Here is a 24,516-nt window from a genome sequence, read left to right as displayed (position 1 = left end):
TCGGGGGACAGGGGGAGCAGGGAAGAGCAGCACATCCCAGACAGAGCCTGTAAGGTGGAGCTCCTCCACCTGGAACTGCTCCTGGCAGGCAGCCCCTAAGAGAACGGGACTCCAGGCTTCAGCCAGCTCCGCCAGGGCTGGAAATGGAGCTCTTGACCTAAGGGCCAGCTCAGCTGACATAAAATGATCTCTGCAATGGAGGGGTGCATTATCAGGTTTTCTATTTTACCAGTTACCAGACACAGGGAAATTTGGGAAATCTCACTCGATATGCCCTTGCCACTTGAACAACAGCTGCCTAGAACGACCGATGGAGTAAAAAGCCCAAACCTGCCTGCTCAGCTGGGTTTCTGTGACTGTAGACACCAACCTGCTCCGAAGTCCACGGTGGCATAGAGCCCCTGCAGTGCCCCGCACTGCAGGAGACTCTCACGCACCCCGTCCGTGGTGAACAGGAGCACGTCCTCACCCAGGTGGTAGTGGAAACGCTTCTGCAGGAAACGCAGGTAGTTGTAATCACAGGTATAGTAGCTGCCATATTCATTTTCAACCTGCAAATTTAAAAAGAGGAGGGGAAAGAAATCAGGAGACTCCAACGTCCGAAGGCAAGCTTTTGTTTAGAGAAACTACCTGCACATCTCTGAGATGACAAGGCTTAGTAATACCCCCAAATATCTCCTACACTCAAGCCTCAAAACTCATTTTCCAAAAAGCAACTCAGCATAAAAACCTACCTTCTAATACCTCCCAGAAATAAGGAAAACAACCAATATGTTAGTTTTCAGATTGTAGTGATATTGTCCCCTATAATAGGTAACCGATACTTTAAACCTTACATAAATAATACCTTTCCATGGCAAAAATATTAAAAAATGAAGAAAAATCATCTGTTAATTCAGTGGGTAGAGGCCAAAGGATGTTGCTAGAGATCCTGCATTGTCAGCCACCACAACAAAGAATTACTGGGTACAATGACAATAGTGCTGAGGGTAGTAACCCCTGCTCTGAAGTGTCCATTCTCAATGAGGTGGAGAGCATCCCCAAGGAGGTGGGAGCTGATTTTTATAGGATTTTAAAAAAAATCTTATTTTTCATATAAAGTACAGATATATGTACAATTATACAGTATATCTCAGGTATTAAAATTTCATGGGGGGCAATTAGAAAAATATGTCTAGAGAGGATCTTTAATGGGCAACAATGAAAAAAAGATTAAGTAACATTGCTCTAAAGCAATAAAATGAATGACCTTCATTTATTTCCAATACACCAGATACACCAAAAAATCCAATACACCAAAGAATCTTAGAGGTATAGAGGTTGGTGAAAGAAGCATGACACTGAAAAATACACACGATACAATTTCCCGAATAGAAAATCCAAATCATTCAAAACCAAACTATCAAGTCTTGGTGTGCACATAATTGGTAAACGTGAAAGAAAAGCAAGAAGCTGATGGCTACGAAAGTCAGAAGAGTGAGAAGAAGTGGGGTGTGATTAAGAAGGACACCTGGGAAGCTTCCAGGGTCCTGGCCACGTACCATTTTCCATCTTGGGTGGTCACTCTGTGGCTGTTCTCATCATAATGCTTCATTATTGCACATTAATGTGTGTGTGGTATACTTCACAATTTTACAAAAATTTTAAAATTTCCCATACATAACAATTTCTACCTGCACACAACGCAAAACAAATTTTTGTGATCCTAGGGATACATGGCCTTTGAATATGAGCGTAAGAAACTGTGAGCCCCCAGAAAAGAGGTGCCCAGTCTGAGAGTGGTTGGAAGAGATGGTTAAGGAAGCTTCCCCGGAGGGATTGCCCGAGGCAGCTCTAGACAGAAAGGCACCCTCTGGTCAGGGAAGCAGGAGGTAGAGAGTATTCCTGCAAGGAGTATGCTGTTGGCAAAATTGCTAGTAGCTCCATGAAGCCTATGGACAGAGCTGGGGAGTGGGAAGGGAGTAGGGAGTGATGTAGAAGAACTAGACACCACCATCATCATCTGCAAAGCACCTCCTCCCAAATGGTTTAATGCACGATGGTTTTCTCAGCGAGAATCCCTCTGACTATACTTTCATGTTATGGGTTCAAGAAGCAAAACAGGGCTTCCCTGGTGGTGCAGTGGTTAAGAATCCGCCTGCCAATGCAGGGGACACGGGTTCAAGCCCTGGTCCCGGAAGATCCCACATGTCGCGGAGCAACTAAGCCCGTGTGCCACAACTACTGAGCCTGTGCTCTAGAACCCACAAGCCACAACTACTGAAACCTGTGCACCTAGAGCCTATGCTCTGCAACGAAGGGTAGCCCCTGCTCGCCGCAACTAGAGAAAGCACACGTGCAGCAACAAAGACCCAACGCAGCCAAAAATAAAATAAATTAAAGAAAGAAAGAAAGAAAGAGAGAAAGAAAGAAAGAAGCAAAACAAGGACTTCCCTGGAGGTCCAGGGATTAAGACTCTGTGCTTCCAGTGCAGGGGACGTGGGTTCCATCCCTGGTCGGGGAACTAGGATCCCATATGCCACGAGGTGCAGCCAAAAAAAAAAAATAATAATAAATTAAATTAAAAAAAAAAAGAAGCAAAACAAGTAGTGGTAGGCCAGTATCAAGGGCTTCACAGGTCATGAAGCCATCCTGCAATAGAAGGTGTTTGCCACTCACAGAGAGTAGGAAACTCCCCTTGGATGACTGATCCTGATACTCTGATTAGTGCCTCAGAAGTCCCTTTGGAAATAATTGAAATAAATCTTAAGAAAAGCTTTGCAAATACTGGCAAGGTACTGTCCCCCTCATTTTCTTTTTTCTCCTCTTTAATTAAGAGCTACTTAAATGGCTGTGTCTTCCTTCATCATCTGGCTGACAAGAAGTTCAGAGCTAAATTTAAGGGTCGGCTTTAGCAACTAAGAGGGCCCAGCGCCTCTGCACCTCTCGTTCTTTTCTGGCCAAGCCCCAAGCCAATGTCATTGATTTTCACTTACCCTTTCAAATCTTATTTATCTATTATCATCATTGTATTAAGATAAAATACAGGACTGTATTTTAAACAGGATTGTAATAAAGGCATATACCTAATTTGGTTAGGTTTTTAGAGAAAGAGAAAAGCTCGACATTCGCAAGACAGCTTTGTGCTGCGGTCACAGGCACAGACGTGAGAGGCCCGAGTCCCTGTACAAACCTCAGCTCTGCCTCTTCTTATCCAGGTGGCTCCACCTGTAAAATGTCACTTTGTCTGTAAGAGGTGAGCGTATCTACCTCACTGGGTTGTATGAGGATTCACTGAGCCAATACACGAATAGGGCTTTTGCACAACACCTGGCACCTGCTAAGTGCTCAGAAAGCTGGCAATAAGGCATACAGTCAAGTTCTCTATCATTGCCAATGAGAGGAAAGAAGAGGTGTGTGTGGAGGCGGGGGAGGTGAGAGGAGAAACACACAGATAAGGGCTTGAGACTCATAGACGAAGTTGCAGTTAGCCTCAGAGGAACGCTCATTTTTCTAGAGTAGGAGTTTGCCAACTTTTTCTATAAAGGGCCAGAGAGTAAATATCTGGAGCTTTTTGGCCATATGTCTCTGTCTCCACTACTGAACTGTGCTATTGTGGTTCACAAGCAGCCCCAGACAATATATAAATGGTCGGGCGTGGTCATGTGCCAGTGGCCTTTATTTACAAAAACAGGCAGAGGGCCAGGTTTGCAGGTTGCAGGTCTTTGTTCTAGAATAATTATCTCACCCTGTAGCTCCTTAATAAAGCAACAAAACACTGCAGATGTTTTCAGTTGTTCCTTTTCCAAAACAGCAGGTATAAACAGGGCTAATCCCTCATGAGTACCTCACAAACTGGATGAAGCAAATTTGTGGGTGGAAGGCCCCCACTCCTAATTATCAAGGGGCAAAAGGATTAGGTGGGATTTTAGCAGGTGGAGATGTGACGGGGGGAAGGGAGAGGAGGAAGCTGAGTCCTCCAGCAGGATCCACAGTCAAGTTCAAGTCATCTGAGGTTGCCAGGGATGGACAGAGGAGGAAATGCCCCCCAAGACAGTCAGCTTTGCTCTCCCCTGCACAGTTCATATTTGTTGACATTGTGGTGCATTTCAATAACCAAAAAGTACAGAAAAGCCGTCAGCAAAAATGGAAAGTGATTTCGGCAGAAGCAGAAACTAAAAAGCAAGGGAAACTGAGGAAAACCTGAGATCAAGAGAAAGGAAGAAGACCCAGCTATGCAGATACATCCAGTTTCAGCCTTGAAATCTTCGTACAGGAAAATGGGCTTCTGTAAGCTTAACTGGTACAGACTCAGGACAGGTGAGGGGCAGTGAGTGCTATCAGTACACCTCTCTGGGAGTAGCAGCCTGGCCTCTCTCCACCACGCAGGACACCCTGGCCAGCCCAGCCCTCTCATATCTGAAGGGCATGGAAATGGCCAGGCTCCCTCCCCACAATGACCGTCCCTGCAAACACTCCACAGTGCTATTCACAAGAAGGAAATCTGGCCCACGCTCCCCTAGGGAGCACCGCACGCACCCCCTTGCTGGTCCAGGATGCAGCCAGTTTTACATAACGTATTCTTTGCAATCAGAGCGTCCTTGGTAAATGACCAACAGACATGGTTTTGTTTTACCTAAGTATTTTTACAAACATTAAAAATCATCGCAGGTCAAGTATACCTATTTTTCACTTGGAAAATTCTTACCACGTGATATACCTCACAATCTACCAGTCATTGCAAAGTGAAAAACACATGGAAGAAGGAAAGTGAGGGCAGGAAGTAGGAGAGAAAACAGTGGCCCCAATTCACTGCATTCTCTTTCCACACCCATGGAAACTGACGGCCTAGGCAGTGCAGACACCAAAGTAGGTCAGTCCATGCTGCATCCCTGTGGCCAGAAGGCAACGTGGCACCGGAGAGGAGCCAGGCTGCAACATCTGCCAGCTGCGTGACCTTGGCCAAGTCAGTTAACCTCTTTGAAGATGGTGGTTGGAATAACTGAATAGCATTTGTAGGGCATCCAGCAGAGAGTCTCACACAGCAAGCATTCAAAAATGGTAATGCCTCCCCAAAATGCAATTTAAATCAAAGCACCATCTGTGGCATTGCCTCTTAAAGAAATAGACATATGAAGATAAACAGCAAGGACCTACTGTATAGCACAGGGAACTATATTCAATATCTTGTAATAATTTATAGTGGAAAAGAATCTGGAAAAAATATATATATACGTATATATGTATATGACTGAATCACTTTGCTGTACACTTGAAACTAACACAACATAGCAAATCAACTATACTTCAATCTTAAAAATTAAAAAGAAAAAAAAAAGAAAGAAATAGACATATGAGGTTCATGTCTGCTTTGTTCCCATATATAATGTGGATGGGTGGAAACCTCCCCTGACCCGGCCAGGCTCCTCTCTGCGGTTACCTGCACTGTTATAATCGGCCCTCCATTCTGATAGAGGAGGGGCCTCATCTTGGGCAGAAGGATTCCCAACCACTTGTCCACAGCTGCAAGGTAATCTGGAAGACAACCAGGTTTAACACCATCACACGCCTTTTTCTACAAAGAGACACAACCGCAGCCTATTACCCTGGGGCTGGCAGCAGAGATTGAACAGACTGGATTCAACAACCACTTTCTGAAATGGGGGGTGCTACATGCACTAAAAGTCTGCTAAAAGTTGCCCTGCCGGGCTTCCCTGGTGGCGCAGTGGTTGAGAGTCCGCCTGCCGATGCAGGGGACACGGGTTCGTGCCCCCGTGTGGGAAGATCCCGCATGCCGCAGAGCGGCTGGGCCCGTGAGCCATGGCTGCTGAGCTTGCGCGTCCGGAGCCTGTGCTCCGTAATGGGAGAGGCCACAACAGTGAGAGGTCCGCGTACCGCAAAAAAAAAAAAAAAAAAGTTGTCCTGCCGAGAGTTGTCTCCTCAGCAGAGCTCTGAGAGGACAAGGACCAGTATGCCTGGTATCTGTCCCTGCCATTAGGACAAAAAGCCTGCAGCACAGGAGGCATCCACCAATGTTTGTTGAATGACTGAGTGATGTGTCCTCTCTGTCACAGTTGAGTTTTTTAAAAATTAAGTTCTAATCAATTATACATTTACATTGTCAAATGGGGATAACAGAGTACATAGGTCATAAAGTTGGTGTAAGGATTAATTGAGATAAAATGTGGAAAAACACTAATATACTAAGAGCGTAAAATGTGAGGGTAGTACACCAAGAAGGAAATGCATATAGAGCATAATATACTAGCCTTTTACGCAGCAAATTTAATCAGTGTTAGCTGCTCTTATGACCAGCTTCATCACCAAGAGAAACTGAAGCCTTCAGAAGACAGAAATGCAGCTAAGAACTCTACTCAATTCTCTGTAATGACCTATATGGGAAAAGAATCTAAAAAAGAGTTGAGATATGTATATTTATAGCTGATTCACTTTGCTGTACAGCAGAAAGTAACACAACATTGTAAATCGACTATACTCCAATAAAAATTAAAAAAAAAAAAAGAATAGCAGCTAAATGGGACCTGCAGATTGATCAGGGTTTACAGCTAGACAAGAAAAAAACCTATCATTTTACAGATAACTTTGTAAAAGTAGACAAAGGAACTGAAGACATCGCAGCTACTGAGAAATCCAGTGGCACCACTGCAGAAACTACACGTGCCATTCTGATTAGCTGGGAGTCATCACCAGCCATGTCGTATTCTAAGAACAGAGGCAGAGAAAGCATTAAAATCAGCCAGTCAACCACAAACAGGGCCCAGTGCCAATTCAAAGAGTTACCAGGGTATCAGCGAGATCTGGTCAAGTTGTTCGAATAGTCCTTCTTTCCTAAAACATTCAGTATCTGGAGGAGGAGGATGAACACTCACACTTTCGCTAAACTTTTGGAAGCATTCGCCCAGGAGTACCCCAGCCTTTGAAATACCTGACTCTTTTGATATAAATTATCTAAGCTTTCTTAAATTCTCTTAAGACATCTGTAACAGCTTACCTGGATCAGAAGAACGGAGAACAATAGATTCTTTCTCTAGTAGCCAAGCAGGTAATCCTCCCTAGGAGGGGGAAAAAAAAAAAAAAGGAAGAAGAGGCCATAATAAGGTCTTAGGGGAGACAGAAATTACTATTAGCAGTGAGGGGAAAGAAGAAAAGTGTCAGGGAGAAGGGGTATTTGAGCTGGGCTTTCTGGGTTGTAACTTTCAGGGCAATTAGAAATTGTACACATAATAAAAATAAGATCACTCTGCATGAATGCAATGTTTTGAGAATCAAAGCCTTTTCTACAGATTCCTCCACTTAACCTCACAACTACCCTGTGAGGCAGACAGAGGCCACACCATGAACTTCTTTTTACAGATGAGGAAACTGACTTCTGTATGTGACCACCAAGAGGAGGACCCATGCCTTCTGATCCCTCCCTGCTCCTCTCTGCCTGGGCACTGCCCAAGGTAAAAGACAACTGGGTTTGCTCAGTCACAGGCCCGTGTTACCTGGAATTAGAGACTTACCAACGCTGCTTTAATTCACTTGCCCCCAGATCCCTGCCTGTCCGCACACCAGGCAGGCAGGGCAGGTCTAGCCGCACTCACCATGTCCCACTCCGCACAGATGTAAGGTCCAGGCCTCAGGATGACCAGCAGTCCCAGCTCATGTGCCAGCTGAATAAAATGCTCCACGTCATGGTCCCCAGTGAACTCATACTGTCCTGGCTGGGGCTCGTGGAAGTTCCAGGCCACGTACCTGCCAAGACACACACAGCCCCTTCCTGGAAATAGCTCAAAAAATCCAGGTGTCCTACGTGAATTTCTGAACCGTCTGCAGAACTATAAACCCGCAGGACACACAGACATCTTCCTAAGGCAGACTCCCAGAAAAGAAGCCTTCTTTTGAGTTTTCACAGCAGCTACCAAGAGAATCAAACTTGTGGGGAACACTTTTAAGTGTATGACCTTCAAAGAACTCCCATTCCTATTTAATGCTTGACTTAAAAAACAATACAGAGTTCAGGGACACAAATTACTACTATGGAAAAATTACTTATGCCTATGTAAGGGCTTAGGAAAAATGAAAATATTGGTGCTAAAGTAATAAGAGGCATACTTATTTTTTGAAAAATATTTTTCAATAAAAATGGGAAAACCTCCAAGCCCTGTGTCCTCCTAACAAAAGATTTTGTCAGGAATAGCCCGAAGGAGGTAAAATAACAAAAATTCTGGGACTTCCCTGGTGGCACAGTGGTTAAGAATCCTCCTGCCAATGCAGCGGACACGGGTTCAAGCCCTGGTCCGGGAAAATCCCACATGCTGCGGAGCAACTAAGCCCGTGCGCCACAACTACTGAGCCTGCGCTCTAGAGCTTGTGTGCCACAATTACTGAGCCCGCGTGCCACAACCACTGAAGCCTGCGTGCCTAGAGCCCATGCTCCGCAACAAGAGAAGCCACCGCAATGAGAAGGAGCCCGCACACCACAATGAAGAGTAGCCTCCGCTCGCCACAACTAGAGAAAGCCTGCATGCACCAATGAAGACCCAATGCAGCCAAAAATAAATAAATAAATAAATAAATTTATAAAAAATAAAATAAAATTCCAACCAGCTCCTTGGGCTGCCTGCAGCATGGGATACAAACTTACTTATTTATTTATTTTTAAAAGTTTATTTTTTTAAATTAAATTTTTGGCTGCGTTGGGTCTTCATTGCTGCGTGCGGGCTCTCTCTAGTTGCAGCGAGCGGTGGCTACTCTTCGTTGTGGTGCGCGGGCTTCTGCTTGCGGTGGCTTCTCTTGTTGCGGAGCACGGGCTCTAAGCATGCAGGCTTCACTAGTTGTGGCTCGTGGGCTCTGGAGCGCAGGCTCAGTAGTTGTGGCGCATGGGCTTAGTTGCTCCGTGGCATGTGGGATCTTCCCGGACCAGGGCTCGAACCTATATCCCCTGCATTGGCAGGTGGATTCTTAACCACTGCGCCACCAGAGAAGCCCTGGGACACAACTTTAAATGTGAAGCCACCCACTGCCATCACAAAGGTGTCTTTGATGACCGCTGGCTTGTGTTTTTTTCCCGCAATCCCATGGTTTCAGGGTTCCTTGGAACAGTCTTGGTCCCCCAGAACTTAGTGTTGAAGCTACAGACATGTCCCAGTGGCCTTAGAACCAGAATAACAAGTGGGATTCTTCCTAACTATCTGTCCCAGGAATCTGCCGCTGGGTTTTCTCACCCTTTATCTTTGAAGAGTTATCAGCAATCCACATCAGCAATGCAAAAACCAAAGTGGCCAGCCACTCCAACTTCCTTCTCAATTAGTCACTTTACAACAGCAGAAGAGATAAGGAGAGCTAGTTTTGGGGATAAAATTCTGTAACCTTGGGCCATGGAATCACCCCAGCAGAACCACAAAGACAAACTAGGTTTCAGGAATCTACGCAACAAGGCATATCCCTCTAGGAGCTGAGAGGAGCTATGGTTGCCTACCAACACCCTTATCTTCAAATCTCAGCGGGACCTCTGTCCAAAAACATGTGCCTGGGCAAATTTCAGTTTCGCCAGCTGCAAACAAGAAGGGTGACCTTGGAGAAATGGCATCATCCATGTAATGTGCCCTGCACACAGTAAACGCTCAACCATTGTTACTTCCCTTTGCCCTTTCAAGCTGATATCCATTTTATGATTTCTGGTGACAAAGTTCAAGGTGGGAAGAAGTAGTTAATTGTCTAAAGAAGGGACACTCAAGCCCATGACTAGACGCTCCCGGGACCCCAGACCATGCTATTCCCCGTTCTGAGCAATGAAACAGCTGCGCCGAGAGATGCAGCTGGACCCTCCCTCCAGGGGTGGGTGTCCAGGCCCAGGTGAGAGCCCAGTGCCCTCCTACTTACGTCTGGATGGCATTCAGCCCAGCCATCTTCATCTTCAGCAGCCGGTCCTTCCAGTAGAAACGGGGCACGCGGAAATAGTGAATGCTTCCCGAGATGTAGCGGAAGGGCTGGCCATCCTTGAGGAAGCAGTTGTGGCCATAATCGATCTCGAAAGTCCTCTGGGAGGCGTTCTACAGAGCAAGGACGGAACCACATGAGAACTTCCACCCTCCGCATCTCAGAAGCAGACGCTTCAACAGTGGCAACTGACTCCCTTCCCTCTTAGTTTGTGTACGTTCTTGATTCTGGGCTATAAAGCAAACCACTAATAAGTCAGGGCACGGAGGAGCCACGTGCAGGATTCCAGAGGCCGGCACCAATGTGACAATCAGTGGGTGAGCTGCAGAAGTTACATGCCCAAAGAGAAAACCCTGCTGCAGGGGACTCTTCGCAAGGTGTGGCGAAGCTCAGTGTGCTGGAGCTGGAACACACACATACACACCCTGGCCCCCATGGCTGTGACCTGCCAGAGCTCTGGGTGTCCATCAGGAATGTCTTTGTGCTGAAAGCAACAGATCAGAAGTCCGAAGCCCTGAAGCCTTATCCTAGGTGCTGCGCTGAGTCCCACAATGACTGAGCATCCCTCTCTAACCCTGCATCTCTTCATCCATAAATATGCAGGATGCCAGGCTAAATGAACTCTAAGGCAGTATGTGCAACCCCATTTGTAGGTCATGAACTCAATTTGGTGATGATTGGCACTTTTTATAATGAAAGAGAATAGAAATATCAGTGTATTGCACATAGTAAAGACAAGTGTTTTTTTTTAAGTTTATTTGATTGAAGTATAGTTGATTTACAATGTTGTCTTAATTTTTGCTGTACAGTAAAGTGATTCAGTTATACACATATATACATTCTTTTTCATATTCTTTTCCATTATGGTTTATCACAGGATATTGAATATAGTTCCCTGTGTTACACAGTAGGACCTTGTTGTTTTTCCATTCTATATATAATAGTTTGCATCTGCTAATCCCAAACTCCCACTCCATCCCTCTCCCAACCCCCCTCCCCCTTGGCAACCACAGGTCTGTTCTCTATGAAAACGTGTCATTTTATGAAATTTTGTTATATATACATATATAGAGTTGTATATGGTTGTATGTCTCTGTGGGGTTGAGATGTAAGATGTATTTCTAGAAGTCAAATCAAAGTTTGGGAAACACAGTTTGGGGATCACTTCAGGAGCTGAAATGCTAGGATTTGAAAGGGAAGACCTCTGGGACTTCCCTGGTGGTCCAGTGGTTAAGACTCTGTGCTTCCAGTGCAGGGGCTTGGGTTGGATCCCTGGTCAGGGAACTAAAATCCCACATGCCATGCAGCGTGGCCAAAAAAAATTTTTTAATTAAAAAAAAAAAAGAAAAGAAAGGGGAGACCTCAAAGGGGAGGCCGACTGTGAGGCAGAATAGAACACTGCCCTCTGGTGGATATAAAAAGGTAGAAATAGACCTCAGGTTCCAACAGGACAAGGGCTACAAGAGACCATTTAATTAGTATCCTCCATTGTTGGTAAGATTCCTTGTGCATCTTTAGGCTTTTTTTTTTTTTAATCTCTTTTTCATAGCAGCATCACAGTCCATGAGAGCTTTGGGGGTTGCCCTTGAAGCCATATCTAGAAACATCAATGAGAGCAAGGGTCCTAGATCACCTTTGGCCTGAAATCCAAATGTAAAGTATTGTGACTGTGGGCATTCCCTGGCAGTCCAGTGGTTAGGACTCCAAGCTTCCACTGCAGGGGGCCCGGGTTCAGTCCCTGGTCGGGGAGCTAAAGATCTTGCATGCCACCAGGAGACTGCTTAGGGGCAACTTAGGGGAAAGTTTTACTGTACGCGAGTTACTAAAGCTAACCAAAAATAAACAAATAATTTAAGAATCATTTTTTAGAAGGCCAGAGTGTCAATTTAATATCTCCAAACAACGCTTTAATTGCTACTCAAAAGCAAGAAACTCACATGATTTCTTATACCAGGTGCCCCAATGGATGACTTTGAAAACATCTCACAGCATGTATATGATTAAATGTCAAATAAGGGTTTCCCACAAGTTCTTTGAGTTCAAAGGTGGCCCATATGTTGGGGAAAGTGTTTGTACAGGTAGAAAGGGAGTGAGCACCTTTGGGCAGAACTGGGAAAAGGAAAGGGCTGTTTGGAGTTCACTTGTCTAAGGGAAGGGATTTGGAGAAGCAGATGAGGTTGGAGAGAAACGATCTGGGCAGATGGTGGAATATGGCCTTTGTCCCACAGAGCACAGCACCTCTGCATTCAAACAACCTCAAAATCCAGCCCAAACATCAACCTAACAAGCACTTGCAAGTATTACAAACACCTACTATGTGCTGGGTAATAACAGAGGGGAACCACACAGATGCAGCCACAGACCACATGAAGCTTCTGTCTAGCAAGGAAGAAACCCAAGAGTGGACATAGTGAGGCCTACATAGTAAAATGAGGATAAAACCACCAGGTTGTACACCTTCAACGTACACAGCATTATCCATCAATTATATCTGAGTAAAGCTGGGGGGACAGGATTAGAGCAGAAGGCTGCAGCAGTAATAAATGGCATGTAATCCAGGCCTGGGGGACAAGTTTCCCAGAGGAAGGAACACCCCAAACTGTGGTTCTCAACCTTGGCCACACATCAGAATCACCTGCGCAGGCTTTTAAAAATAGCAAAGTCAAGCCTCATTGCCCAGACATTCAGATGTTAATTGATCTTGGGTGGAGCCCAGGCATTGGTATTTCTTAAAACTGCCCAGAGGATGTAATGTACAGGCAGGGTTAAGAATAATGGGTCTAAGCTGAGCCCCAGCATGAGGAAGAGTTAGCCAAGGGGATGGGCAACACAGGCAGAGGAAACTGTGAGCCCTGGTGGAGGGGGCTCCACCCTCCTGAAATTTTTCCTAGTAAAATGTTGACACAAATTAAAAAGTCAGGGGCAGGGAGAATTGGAGAAAGGTGGTCAAAAGGCACAAACTTCCAGGCACTTCCCTGACAGCCTAGTGGTTAAGACTCTGCACTCCCACTTCAGGGGGTGCAGGTTCAATCCCTGGTGGGGGCACTAAGATCCCACATGCCGCGTGGCACAGCAAAAAAAAAAAAAAAAAAAAGAGGCGCAAACTTCCGGTTATCAGATAAATAAATACCAGGGATGTAATGTACAACACAGGATTCAGGGAAGGAGCAATGGAACCTCAACACAGATAAAGCATGGTGGCAGCCGAAACAGGGGAGACAGGCAGGGGCCAGACTGAATGAGCCCTGGAGTCCATGTTCAAGGGCCTGGGCTTTATGCCAAGAGCTACAGAGAGCAACTTAAACAGAAGAATGATAGGATCAGACATGTTTTCAAATATTTGGCACTGTGGTCTTTTCCTGAAACGGCAATAAAGGAAGCAGAATCATGGACGATGGTGGGTGGCAGCAAGGTGGGCAGCGGGCAGGAGATGGAACCCACAGGACCAGGGGGCGGGGGGTGGGGGGAGGGGTTGGTTAGATGCAGGATGAACACGGAGACTAACCTGAAGAGGCTCCCATTGGCCTCAGGTAGAAAAATTTGAGCTTTTTTTTTTTTTTTTTTTTTAAGAGAGAGAAACCTAAGAGACATATGACCTGGAGGCAGGGGTGGGGGAAGGCTGCAAGGATATTAACACCTGAGTTCATAATGATACACAGAGAGGAAAAAAGAACTAATCGGTCACCTTTGGAGGTTGCCCATACTCTAAAAGGTTCTTTCCCTTTCACATGAAAACTATATTTTGGGGTAACCGTAAAGCTGACAATGGAAAACTCTTCACAGAATTCCAGCTAATAAATGCAGATGGAATAACAGAATCTGAAAAACCCCCTTTTCTGAACTTAGTGAAATAATGGATTTAAGGTATAATCATCAATGGATGCTAAAACCATCAGCAAGGTTGATGGACTTTTATAAAGAAGGGATCAGGCAGATTCTCCGTGATCCCAGCTGCTCAGCGTCAACCTCATAAAAATGGAGCGAGCAGACGTCACTCCCATGTTTTTTTTGTTTTGTTTTGTTTTTATTTGCGGTACGCGAGCCTCTCAGTTGTGGCCTCTCCCGTTGCGGAGCACAGGCTCCGGACGCGCAGGCTCAGCGGCCATGGCTCATGGGCCCAGCCACTCGACGGCATGTTGGATCTTCCCAGACCAGGGCACGAACCCATGTCCCCTGCATCGGCAAGCAGACTCTCAACCACTGCGCCACCAGGGAAGCCCACTCCCATGTTTTGATTCATGAGGAAGGATACAGCCTTTCCTCCAAGCAGTGCTCATTGTGGAACTTAAATCTCCACTGAACCCAAATCTAACTATAACACAAGGAAGTGATAAGCCAAGCCTGAAATGGGGGACATTCTAAAAGTCCAGCAATGGAGTTACTCTGAAAAGCTGATGGTATTAAAACAAAATAGAGTATTGTTAGAAAATAACAATGCTTGGGAAGGACTATGAGGGAACTTTCTGGGGGCAAGGGTAATGTTCTAGGGCTGAATCAGGGTTTTGGATTACCAGATATATGCATTTGCCAAAACTCATCAAACGGTGCACTTACGATTTGTGCATTTCATTGTATGTAAAGTTAACCTTAAGAGGGAAAAAAAGGCATATAAACAAATATTGACCTCTAATTAATGATTTATATGCTGATGTATTTGAGGGGAAGTACACTGATGTCTGCAACTTACTGTGAAACGCATCCCAAAAATAAGATGGATTGATGGATGGAGGGATGGATTAATAGTAATTGTTAATGGTAGAATTTGAAAGGTGAGTATAAAATGTTTTCAACTCTCAATTTTTATGTGTGCAAATTTTTCCTAGTAAAATGATGACACAAATTAAAAAGTCAGGGGCAGGGAGAATTGGAGAAAGGTGGTCAAAAGGCACAAACTTCTAGGCACTTCCCTGACAGTCTAGTGGTTAAGACTCTGCGCTCCCACTTCAGGGGGTGCAGGTTCAATCCCTGGTGGGGGCACTAAGATCCCACATGCTGTGTGGCACAGCCAGGAAAAAAAAAAAAAAAAAAGAGGCACAAACTTCCGGTTATCAGATAAATAAATACCAGGGATGTAATGTACAACATGATGACTATAGCTAACACTGCTGTAGGATATACAGGAAAGCTGTTAAGACAGTAGATCCTAAGAGTTCTCATCATAAGGAGAAAAAATTTTTTTCCTTTCTTCTTTCTTTCTTTCCTTTTTATTTTATCTGTATGAGAAGATGGGTGTTAGCTGAACCTATTGTGGTAATCATTTCACAACATGTAAATAAATCACACTGTTCGCCTTAAACTTATCCAAGTGCTATATGCCAATTATTTCTCAATAAAACTGGAAAAAGATTAAACTTAAAAAGTGGACTGATGGGGCTTCCCTGGTGGCGCAGTGGTTGGGAGTCAGCCTGCCGATGCAGGGGACGCGGGTTCGTGCCCCGGTCCGGGAGGATCCCACATGCTGCGGAGCGGCTGGGCCTGTGAGCCATGGCCGCTGAGCCTGCGAGTCCGGAGCCTGTGCTCCGCAACAGGAGAGGCCACAACAGTGAGAGGCCCGCGTACCACACACACACACACAAAAAGTGGACTGATGAAATAAATTACGGTTTCTATGTTATGTGTATTGCATATGAATGTACATACACACACATGATGAAACATTATGTACATCCTGAGAGTAATGACTTATTCTTGCCACTGTGGTAAGATCTCTGAGACAGAATAAAGAGAAGGTCAAGACGTGTTTTTTAAAACACACCTGGGGACTTCCTGGCGGTCCAGTGGTTAAGACTCCGCGCTTCCACTGCAGGGGGTGGGGCGGGTTCCATCCCTGGTCGGGGAGCTAAGATCACGCATGCCTCGAGGTGCGGCCAAAAATTAAAAAAACAAACAAACAAAAAAACGAAACCTCAAAAAAACACACCTATGTCAGCTCCTGTGGATAGTCCCGCACGAGTTCTGTGTACAGTGTGCTGACCGTGTCTCATCTCAAGCTCACCCGTCAAGTCTTTGTGTCTTTCCCACCCACACGCTACGGGCACCTGCTCACCCAGGAACCCAGGTGTCGGGGGGAGTCCACGCACCTCGGAGCGGCCCTCAACCAGTGGGAGTGGATAACTGCACCCTCTTTTTTTTTTTTTTTTTTTGCGGTACGCGGGCCTCTCACTGTTGTGGCCTCTCCCGTTGCGGAGCACAGGCTCCGGACGCGCAGGCTCAGCGGCCATGGCTCACGGGCCCAGCCGCTCTGCGGCATGAGGGATCTTCCCAGACCGGGGCATGAACCTGTGTCCCCTGCATTGGCAGGCGGACTCTCAACCACTGCACCACCGGAGAAGCCCCACCCTCCTCTCTTAGGCAGGCAATTCGGGAGACGTTCAGTCAGCTCTCCAGGAGACCTTGGCAGAATCGTGGTCCTGGTGCCCAGAGTGAGAATCCGTCCCTCTTGGACCGCTTCCCAGATCACCTGCACTCCAGCCCTGGTTTCATGTTTTAGAGGAACCCAAGTTAAGACACTTGGTACCAGAATTGTCCTAAACAGCAGATCCTCAGGATGTGAGTCAATACCTGGATTTCTCATTTCCTGTGCGTCAAACAGCTGGTGCTAAGTGGGTGGCGACGGCCCATGGTATGCAAACACACACGATAAGGCCCTCACCTGTGCAGGACTGGGAGGGGGCACGGGCGGGGGGGGGGAGTGGGCATCTGCATTAGCCCCGTGGAATGGGGCGGAGGGGTGGGTGCTGGTAATTATAAGGATTGTGAGATTGGCTGGTTTTTACTAACAGATTGGAAGCTGAGGAAAGAGACCGGTTGACAGGCTCAAATCAGCCATCCACTCAGGGCATTCTGTGAATGCCAGAGGCTTCTATGGCAATGTTTAAAGAGACCTACATCTCCTGCCAGAAAGATAAGGCCAGGACTTAATCGGGGAGGGGCAGGGGGGACACTGGGAGGGGATCTTGAGGGGGCAGAACACAAGGCAGATAGAGGGGAGTGTGTGGACATGGTGCGTACTCCCATGTGTGAGCTATCATCTTGGTAGAGGTGCCCAACCCAGTCCCTGTGCTGTTGGAACCCAGTGCCTTGGAACTTGAACATGATATTGACTTACAGGAAATAAGGTAGAGGTGCCCGGACTGCCATGGAATCCTGAGGAAGGTATGAGATGGCTCCAAGAAGTGAGAAAGTAAAAACGGTGACCAGACACCCCAACATCTGACCATACTCCCCAGGACTGGCCAGAGAACACACCCTTCAGTAAGGAACACAGCAGTAAGGAGGGTCCTGGTGTCCTCCAGAAGTCCCCTGAGGGCTGTGCTCTGTGGGCAGGGGGTGACAGAAGATGCTCCCTCGTGTCTTCGAGGGTGATGAGATCCTGGCATAACCAAAGAGGTACCACTTAACCGCCAGATGCAGATGGACATAATTACCACCACAACCAGCTAGGCCAGAGTGGCAGCTGGGGTGTTGTTGACAGAGGTGACCTCAGGCAAGGGCTCAGAAACGACAGCATTCCTAGAGGGTGAGATGGTTGGCCAACCAGTGAGGGTGCTGCTTGATGTGTCTCGCAAGAAAAAAATCAATCACTCGTGAGCAAAAGGCTGAGGTCAGCCCCTGCAGTGGAAAATCATGACTCCTTCATCTGGTTCCCAGCTCTGAGGCGGTTCTACAACAAACAGCTGATGGAAGGAAGGATTGGATGGATCCCCTTGAGGAAGGGCCCTGTGATGCCACCCTAAGTACACACAATAAATATTCCTTCCCCAGCGGGACTTAGGACAATGCACCCCCAAACCTCGTGAGGACTGTTGGATGAAGTCTGGGCTGGTATGTATATACCAGGGCTCCTGAATGCCACCACCCTCACCTTGTTGCCACGGGAAAGGGCCCACGTCCTTCTCACTAGTCAGAGGACCTACCCTATGGCGATGTCCCTGGTTCTGAGTGCAAACTGGGGTGGTTTTATTTAACAGCCCCCAGGAGCCTCCCCATGAGTAACAGCCACTGTGGAGGGAAGGGCCAAACAGATGTCCTGGAGCTGCCCACTGCCCACCTCCACCCAAGATAAATCTAAACAAGCCCACAGTTCCTCCTGGAATTGCAGACACTGGTGCCTCTACCACAAAGACTCAGTGGACATCCTCATCACATCCCCATTCAGATAACCAGGGAGCCCCTGCCAAAAACAGATCGTGCTGGATGGTGGTGGACCACTTGTTTAACCAAGTGGTAGCCCCAGTGGCAGCTGTGGGACAGTCAACACAGCCTCTGGCATTTGGTCTGTGGCTAATCTTTTCAAAACTATCAATAAAAAGGGTCAAAAGCAGTTGCTCTGTAAGTGGGCAGGACACCAGGACACATTCTTGGTCTTGCTCCAGGGACCTGGTAACTGCCCCGCTCTCTCCCATGAGACACCTCGACTGTCAGGACACTGCCTGAGCTGTCACACTGGTCTGATATACAAACAACAGCATATTATTTGGACCTGGGGAGCGGTGACAAGTCTCTGAAACGGAAGCTTAGAAAAGCAGCAGAGGGGATGATACAGACAGATGCAGAAGCAGCATCACCTAAGAGACAGCCTCTAACTGGTGACTGTCAGGGCCGAGGTAAACAGGGAAAATCCACTTCATGGCTCCAACGTGACCCCTTTCAATGTTGAAGGACCTGAGAGGACCCAGCCTAAAAGAGCCAGCTTCCTTAATCTCTGAGCTGTGGCACCACTGATGGAAGTAGGGCCATCGAGAAATGTGGGGGGAGGAGAAAAGAGGGAAAGCTGCCTTCAGAGTTTATTCCCCCCAAATACATATAATGGAAAATTTGCCCTGTGTGCAAATTCCACCCCCCTTTTTTGGCTGCGCTGGGTCTTCGCTGCTGCACGCGGGCTTTCTCCAGTTGCGGCGAGTGGGGGCTACTCTTCATTGCAGCGTGCCGGCTCTAGGCACACGGGCTCAGTAACTGTGGCTCGCAGGCTCAGCAGTTGTGGCTCGCGGGCTTAGTTGCTCCATGGCATGAGGGATCTTCCCCAACCAGGGATGGAACCCGTGTCCTCTGCATTGGCAGGCGGATTCTTAACTACTGGACACCTACTTCCCCAACCCCTTTTTAATTAATTCGCATTGGAACCAAATACTGAAGAGCCACAGTTTTATTTCACATGTGCTCGGGTGTGGTAGCATCAATATTTACAGTGCATGAGGTCACAGAACTTACAGAATAAAACGCAATTCCAAGCAAGTCAAAGCCCACACCTTTCCAAGCCGTGCCCCCACCCCCAACCAATGTATTATGCATAATGCATGTAACACTGGAGAAAAAAGACCACAGTACAAATGAAATAACCCCAGACCAAATACGTATCAGGTAACTAATACTGTCCAATACAACATTTTTAAAGTTAATGATACTGTTGAGATTATTTCAGTGGTGAATAAGCCTTTCTTTAAAAAAAATTCAACGTAACATTGGTATTTACATCACCAGGTAATGTGAACATGCCTCAAGTTGCCTAATCCTCAGGACTAAAAATAATTATATTTGCATTATTTGTGCACATTCCTCAACCTGAATAAAGAAATAAAAGGAGCTCAGTGCCATCACAGGTTATGTGTCATGCCGATTACGTGAAGATGCTAACGTCTTCAAGTCTCTCATAATAACTCAGGTAAGCACCTATTCCATGGATCTCCATCCCCAGCACCCTACATACCTTCTCAACTCACCCCAGAGGCCCAAGAGCCTGGAGAATTCCTGACATGAGCTGCTCAGCTCCAGGGTGACAGAGACCCAACCATCCCAGGCTGCTAGCACCCTAGTGTTGAGGGAAAAGGGATTAAGAGAAGGGGAGAAGACAGGGGTGGAGGGGTGTTTACACACATGGGCTTCCCAGATCCCTCAGTTCACAGAACAAAGAGAAAGAGAAGGAATATTGCAGACGACTATAAAACATACATTGATAATGCCAGAGCTAGAGCCTTTCAAACATCAAATGTCATGGAAGCACCATTACATCAGACAGGCTGTAGAAGAAAAACCACCACACGGAATGAATGGTGATAATCAATATGGATCTGGAGGAATTTGTGAATGATCTGCTATGGCTTATAGATTTATTAATTTTATTTATTTATTCTTGTCTTGTTCCAAGAAGATATTTGTTCAGCATTCCAAAAGACTGTGGATAAAGAGTGCAAATGTTAATGGAAGAGGAAGGGGAAATGGCAGAACGGAGGAGAAATGGGCACAGTTGGGGATCAGATCCCTATCCTCCAGGACTCACAGACATTTACAGATTTAATTCTGCTCCCTCATCACGGAGAAAAGGTAAGTACACAGTTTAAAAAAAAATAAATTTAAAAATATAAAATAATTCTTAAAAGTGAAAAACAGACCTAACTGTCCACAGAGGAAGTAATCATTTCAAGTGAATTTGAAATAGTATTTTGACTATATTTAGACTAAGGATAAAAATACATCTTGAACTGCATTAAAACAAATAAACCTGCATCTGGTAGATTTCATCCTATTAATAATATTTCATTACTATTCTGAATCTATAAAATACATAATAGGATAAATAAGTAATTACATCGGGTTTTTAGGAACCAAACATTTCAGTATAAAATAGAAACAAACATAAAATCAAAGAAAGTTAAGTAAAAGCCCTGCAAAATCTCTGTACCATCCACTCAATTTTGCTATGAACCTAAAACTACTCTAAAAAACAATGTAACTTAAAATTTTTTCTCTTTCTAAAAAAATATTTATTTCCCAGCAATAGCCACAAAAACAGCTAAGAAATGACACTAGCCAGGAGCACTTAGCTCCTCTAGCACTTAAATTATGGTCTCTAAATATTTCCCACAAAAAGGAACCAGGGCTCCTTAAGAAATTACTTAATCCAAGTCTGGGGCAGAATATATACAAAATAAGCCTAAAACAATCAACAACTATTAGGGCCACACAAAATGACACAGAAGCCAATTTGAAGGAGCTCCAACTGGCTGAAAATGGGATATTTTGAGCATTAAAAGATTTATCATTTCGTTAGATTGAAACACATCAGATATGCAAAAATAGCCAAATTCATAATACTCCTTCCCACCTAAAAGAAAAGCTTATTGGGCATCCCTGAAGTCTGCTGGGGTATCAACTCATTATTCTGAAAACTGATGAATAAAGAGGAAGAATACAGCATCCGTCTTGTCTTTGCTACAGACTTTTTCAGAATAACCAAACAATTGATGAAGAGAATTCTTTGTAGAAGAACCACAGCTAGTAAATGCAGAAGAAATGAGATTAAAAATCATCGTTTTTGGGGCTGAAGGCAGAATTACACTTCTTTTTCTTTTCTTTTGGCCGCACCGTGCGGCTTGTGGGATCTTAGCTCCCCAACCAGGGACTGAACCCAGGCCCTCAGCAGCAAGAGTGCAGAGTCTTAACCACTAGACCACCGGTGAATTCCCAGGATTATACTTCTAAGCTCCACAAAAACTCCTTCAAAATTCAGAACTGAGGTAAAAGAAGTTTCCATTGTCTCTTGAATAGATAAAAGCCAACTAAATACTCCCAGAAAGTCTATTTAGTACTCTGGCCTACTAAATTCTGTATTAAATGTATCAAACTTAAAAAAAAATCACCATTTTACAATCCCTGCTGGACTAATGACTTTAGGCAACAATCACCAATGACTGCTGAAACATTAGATGAAAAGATGATGTGGAACTTTCTAGTGGAGGAGCCAAGCTGACAACACCTGGTCAATCTCAGCATCACTGAAAGCAATGAAGTCTTCCTACCAAAAAAGGAGAAAAGTTGAACATGAATCTGTCTAGCTTCTAGCTCTAACTTTAATAGATGTCCACCTCTACCAGTTTACAGAAAATATGAAGGATAGTACATGTCAAACACCACCACAAATCCAAAATGTAGGAAACATGAAGATATAATATCCAGATAACTTGAATAAATGGCACAAAATAAGAAGAGAGGGTATCTTATAGACTTAGAGAGACTTAAGAAATATATCACATACAATATATGGATCTTGTTTTTAGATCCTGATTCAAACAAAAGAACTGTAAAGTGACACAATTCCTCAAGAAATCAAAGAAAAAAACTAAACCTAAAGCTAGCAGAAGGGAGGAAATAATGAAAATTAGAGCAGGGATTAAGTGAAATAGAGAATAGAAAAAAGATCAATGAAAGTAAGAGTCCATTTTTTGAAAAGATCAACAAAACTGATAAATCTTTAGCTAGATTAACTAAGAAAAAAAGAGAGAAGACTCAAAATCAGAAATGAAAGAGAAGATATTACAACTGATGGCACACACACACAAAAAAAGGATTATGAGACTATTATGAACAATTGTATACCTATAAATTGCAAAACCTAAAGAAACAGATAAACGTCCAGAAACATACAACCTACCAAGACTGAATCATGAAGAAATAGAAAATTTGAACAGACCAATAACTAGTAAGAAGATAGAATCAGTAATTGAAAATCTCAAAGAAAAACAAAGGATCAGATGGCTTTAGCTAGAGAATTCTACCAAACATTTAAAGAAGAATTAACACCAATCCTCCTGAAACTCTTCCAAAAAATTAAAGAGGAGGGAACACGTCTAAGCTCATCCTATGAGAACAACATATCCTTAACACCAACGCCAGACAGGACATATCAAAAAAAGAAAACTGCAAGCCAATATCAATATTCCTGATTAATATTGATGCAGAAATCCTCAACAAATATCAGCAAACTAAATTCAACAACTTTTTTTTTTTTTGGTCACGCTGCATGGCTTGTGGGATCTTAGTTCCCTGACAAGGGATGGAACCCGCACCCTTGCCAGTAAAAGCGCTGAATCCTTACCACTAGACCACCAGGGAATTCCCTCAACAACTCTTTAGGAGGATTATACATCATGACCAAGTGAGATTCGGAATGCAAGAATGATTCAACATATGAAAATCAATCAATGGAACGCACATTAACAGAATGAAGGACAAAAACATGATCATTTCAATTGAGGCAGAGATTTATTTGGTAAGATTCCACAACTTTTTATGATAAGACACTTAACAAACTATGAATAGGAGAAAATTACCTCAACACAGTGAAGGCCATATATGAAAACCAATAGTTAACATCATACTCAATGTGAAAGATTGCAAGCTTTTCTTCCGTGATCAGGAACAAGGCAGGGGTGCTCACTCTCACCACTTCTATTCAACATACTGTTGGAAGTCCTAGCCAGAGCAACAAGCAAGAAAAAGAAACAAAAGACATTCAATTTGAAAGGAAGAAGTAAAATTATCTCTATTCACAGATGACATGATCTTATATGTAGAACACCCTAAAGATTTCACACACACACACACACACACACACGCACGCACGCAAAATTGTTAGAATAAATGAATTCAACAAAGTTGCAGGATACAAAATCAACATACAAAAATCAGTTGCATTTCTATACACTGACAATGAACAATCCAAAAAGGGAATTAAGCAATTCCAATTATAATAGCATCAAAAAGAATAAAATACTTGGGAATAAACCTAACCAAGGAGGTGAAAGACTCATACACTGAAAACTACAAAACACTGCTGAGATTTAAAAAGACACAAATAAATGGAAAGACATCCCATGTTAATGGATCGAAATACTTAGTACTGTTAAGATGTCCATATTACCCAATGTGATCTACAGAGTCAATGTAATCTCTATCAAAAACCCAACAGCATTCTCTGCAGAAATAGAAAAGTTCATCCTAAAATTCATACAGAATTTCAAGGAACCCCCAATAGCTAAAACAATTTTGGAAAAGAAGAACAAAGTTTGGAGACTCACGCTTCCTGATTTCAAAACTACTGTAATAAAAACAATGAGTTACTGATATAAAGACAGACAAATACACCAATGGAATAGAATAGAGGGGCCTGAAAATAAACTGTCACGCAAATGTTCACATGGTCATCAGTAAGGGTGCCAAGGCCACTCAATGGGGAAAGGACAGTCTTCTTAAACAAAAACTGTTGGGAAAACTGGATATCCACATGCAGAAGAATGAAGTTGGATCCTTACTTTACACCATATACAAAAATAATTCAAAATGGATCAAAGACTGAAACATAAAACCCAAAATTTAAAACTCCTCGAAGAAAACACAGGGGGAAAGCTTTATGATATTGGGCTTGGTTGGCAATGACTGCTTGGATATGACACCAAAAGCACAGGCAACAAAAGCAAAAATAGACAAATGGAACATCAAACTTAACTTTTTCACATCAAGGGATACAATCAATATAGTGAAAAGTCAATCTATGGAATGGGAGATAATAATTGCAAATCATATATCTGATAAGCGGTTAATATCCAGAATAATAAAGACCTACAACTCAACAACAAAAAAATCAAATATGATTTTAAAATGGGCAAAAGACCTGAATAGACATTCTTCCAAAAATGGTATACAAATAGCCAACAAGCATATGAAAAGATGCTCAACATTACTAATCATCAGAGAAATGCAAATCAACACCATAATAAGTTATCATCATCTCACACCACTATCAAAAACAAACAAACA

The 24,516-nt window shown here is 44.3% G+C and overlaps 1 protein-coding gene across 2 annotated transcripts in view; it reads right to left on the bottom strand.

Moving 5' to 3' along the window:
- Positions 1-24,516, bottom strand: part of GLB1 (galactosidase beta 1) — a 92,556-nt gene that overhangs the window by 58,944 nt on the left and 9,096 nt on the right. The window contains exons 2-6 of one of the 2 annotated variants that reach the window (XM_081245809.1): positions 9,868-10,037; positions 7,587-7,737; positions 6,992-7,052; positions 5,420-5,514; positions 371-551 (exon numbers count right to left, since the gene is read on the bottom strand). In XM_081245809.1, coding sequence (XP_081101935.1) covers positions 371-551; positions 5,420-5,514; positions 6,992-7,052; positions 7,587-7,737; positions 9,868-10,037 — 658 coding nt within the window. The remainder of the gene's footprint in view (positions 1-370; positions 552-5,419; positions 5,515-6,991; positions 7,053-7,586; positions 7,738-9,867; positions 10,038-24,516) is intronic. The other variant, XM_081245810.1, reaches the window with a different exon arrangement.

Source organism: Mesoplodon bidens (genome assembly GCF_964165515.1).
Source record: "Mesoplodon bidens genome assembly, chromosome: 10".
NCBI classification, from domain to species: Eukaryota; Metazoa; Chordata; class Mammalia; order Artiodactyla; family Ziphiidae; genus Mesoplodon; species Mesoplodon bidens.
Note: the sequence above shows the minus strand (reverse complement) of the source record. Positions and strands in the feature narration are given on the sequence as shown.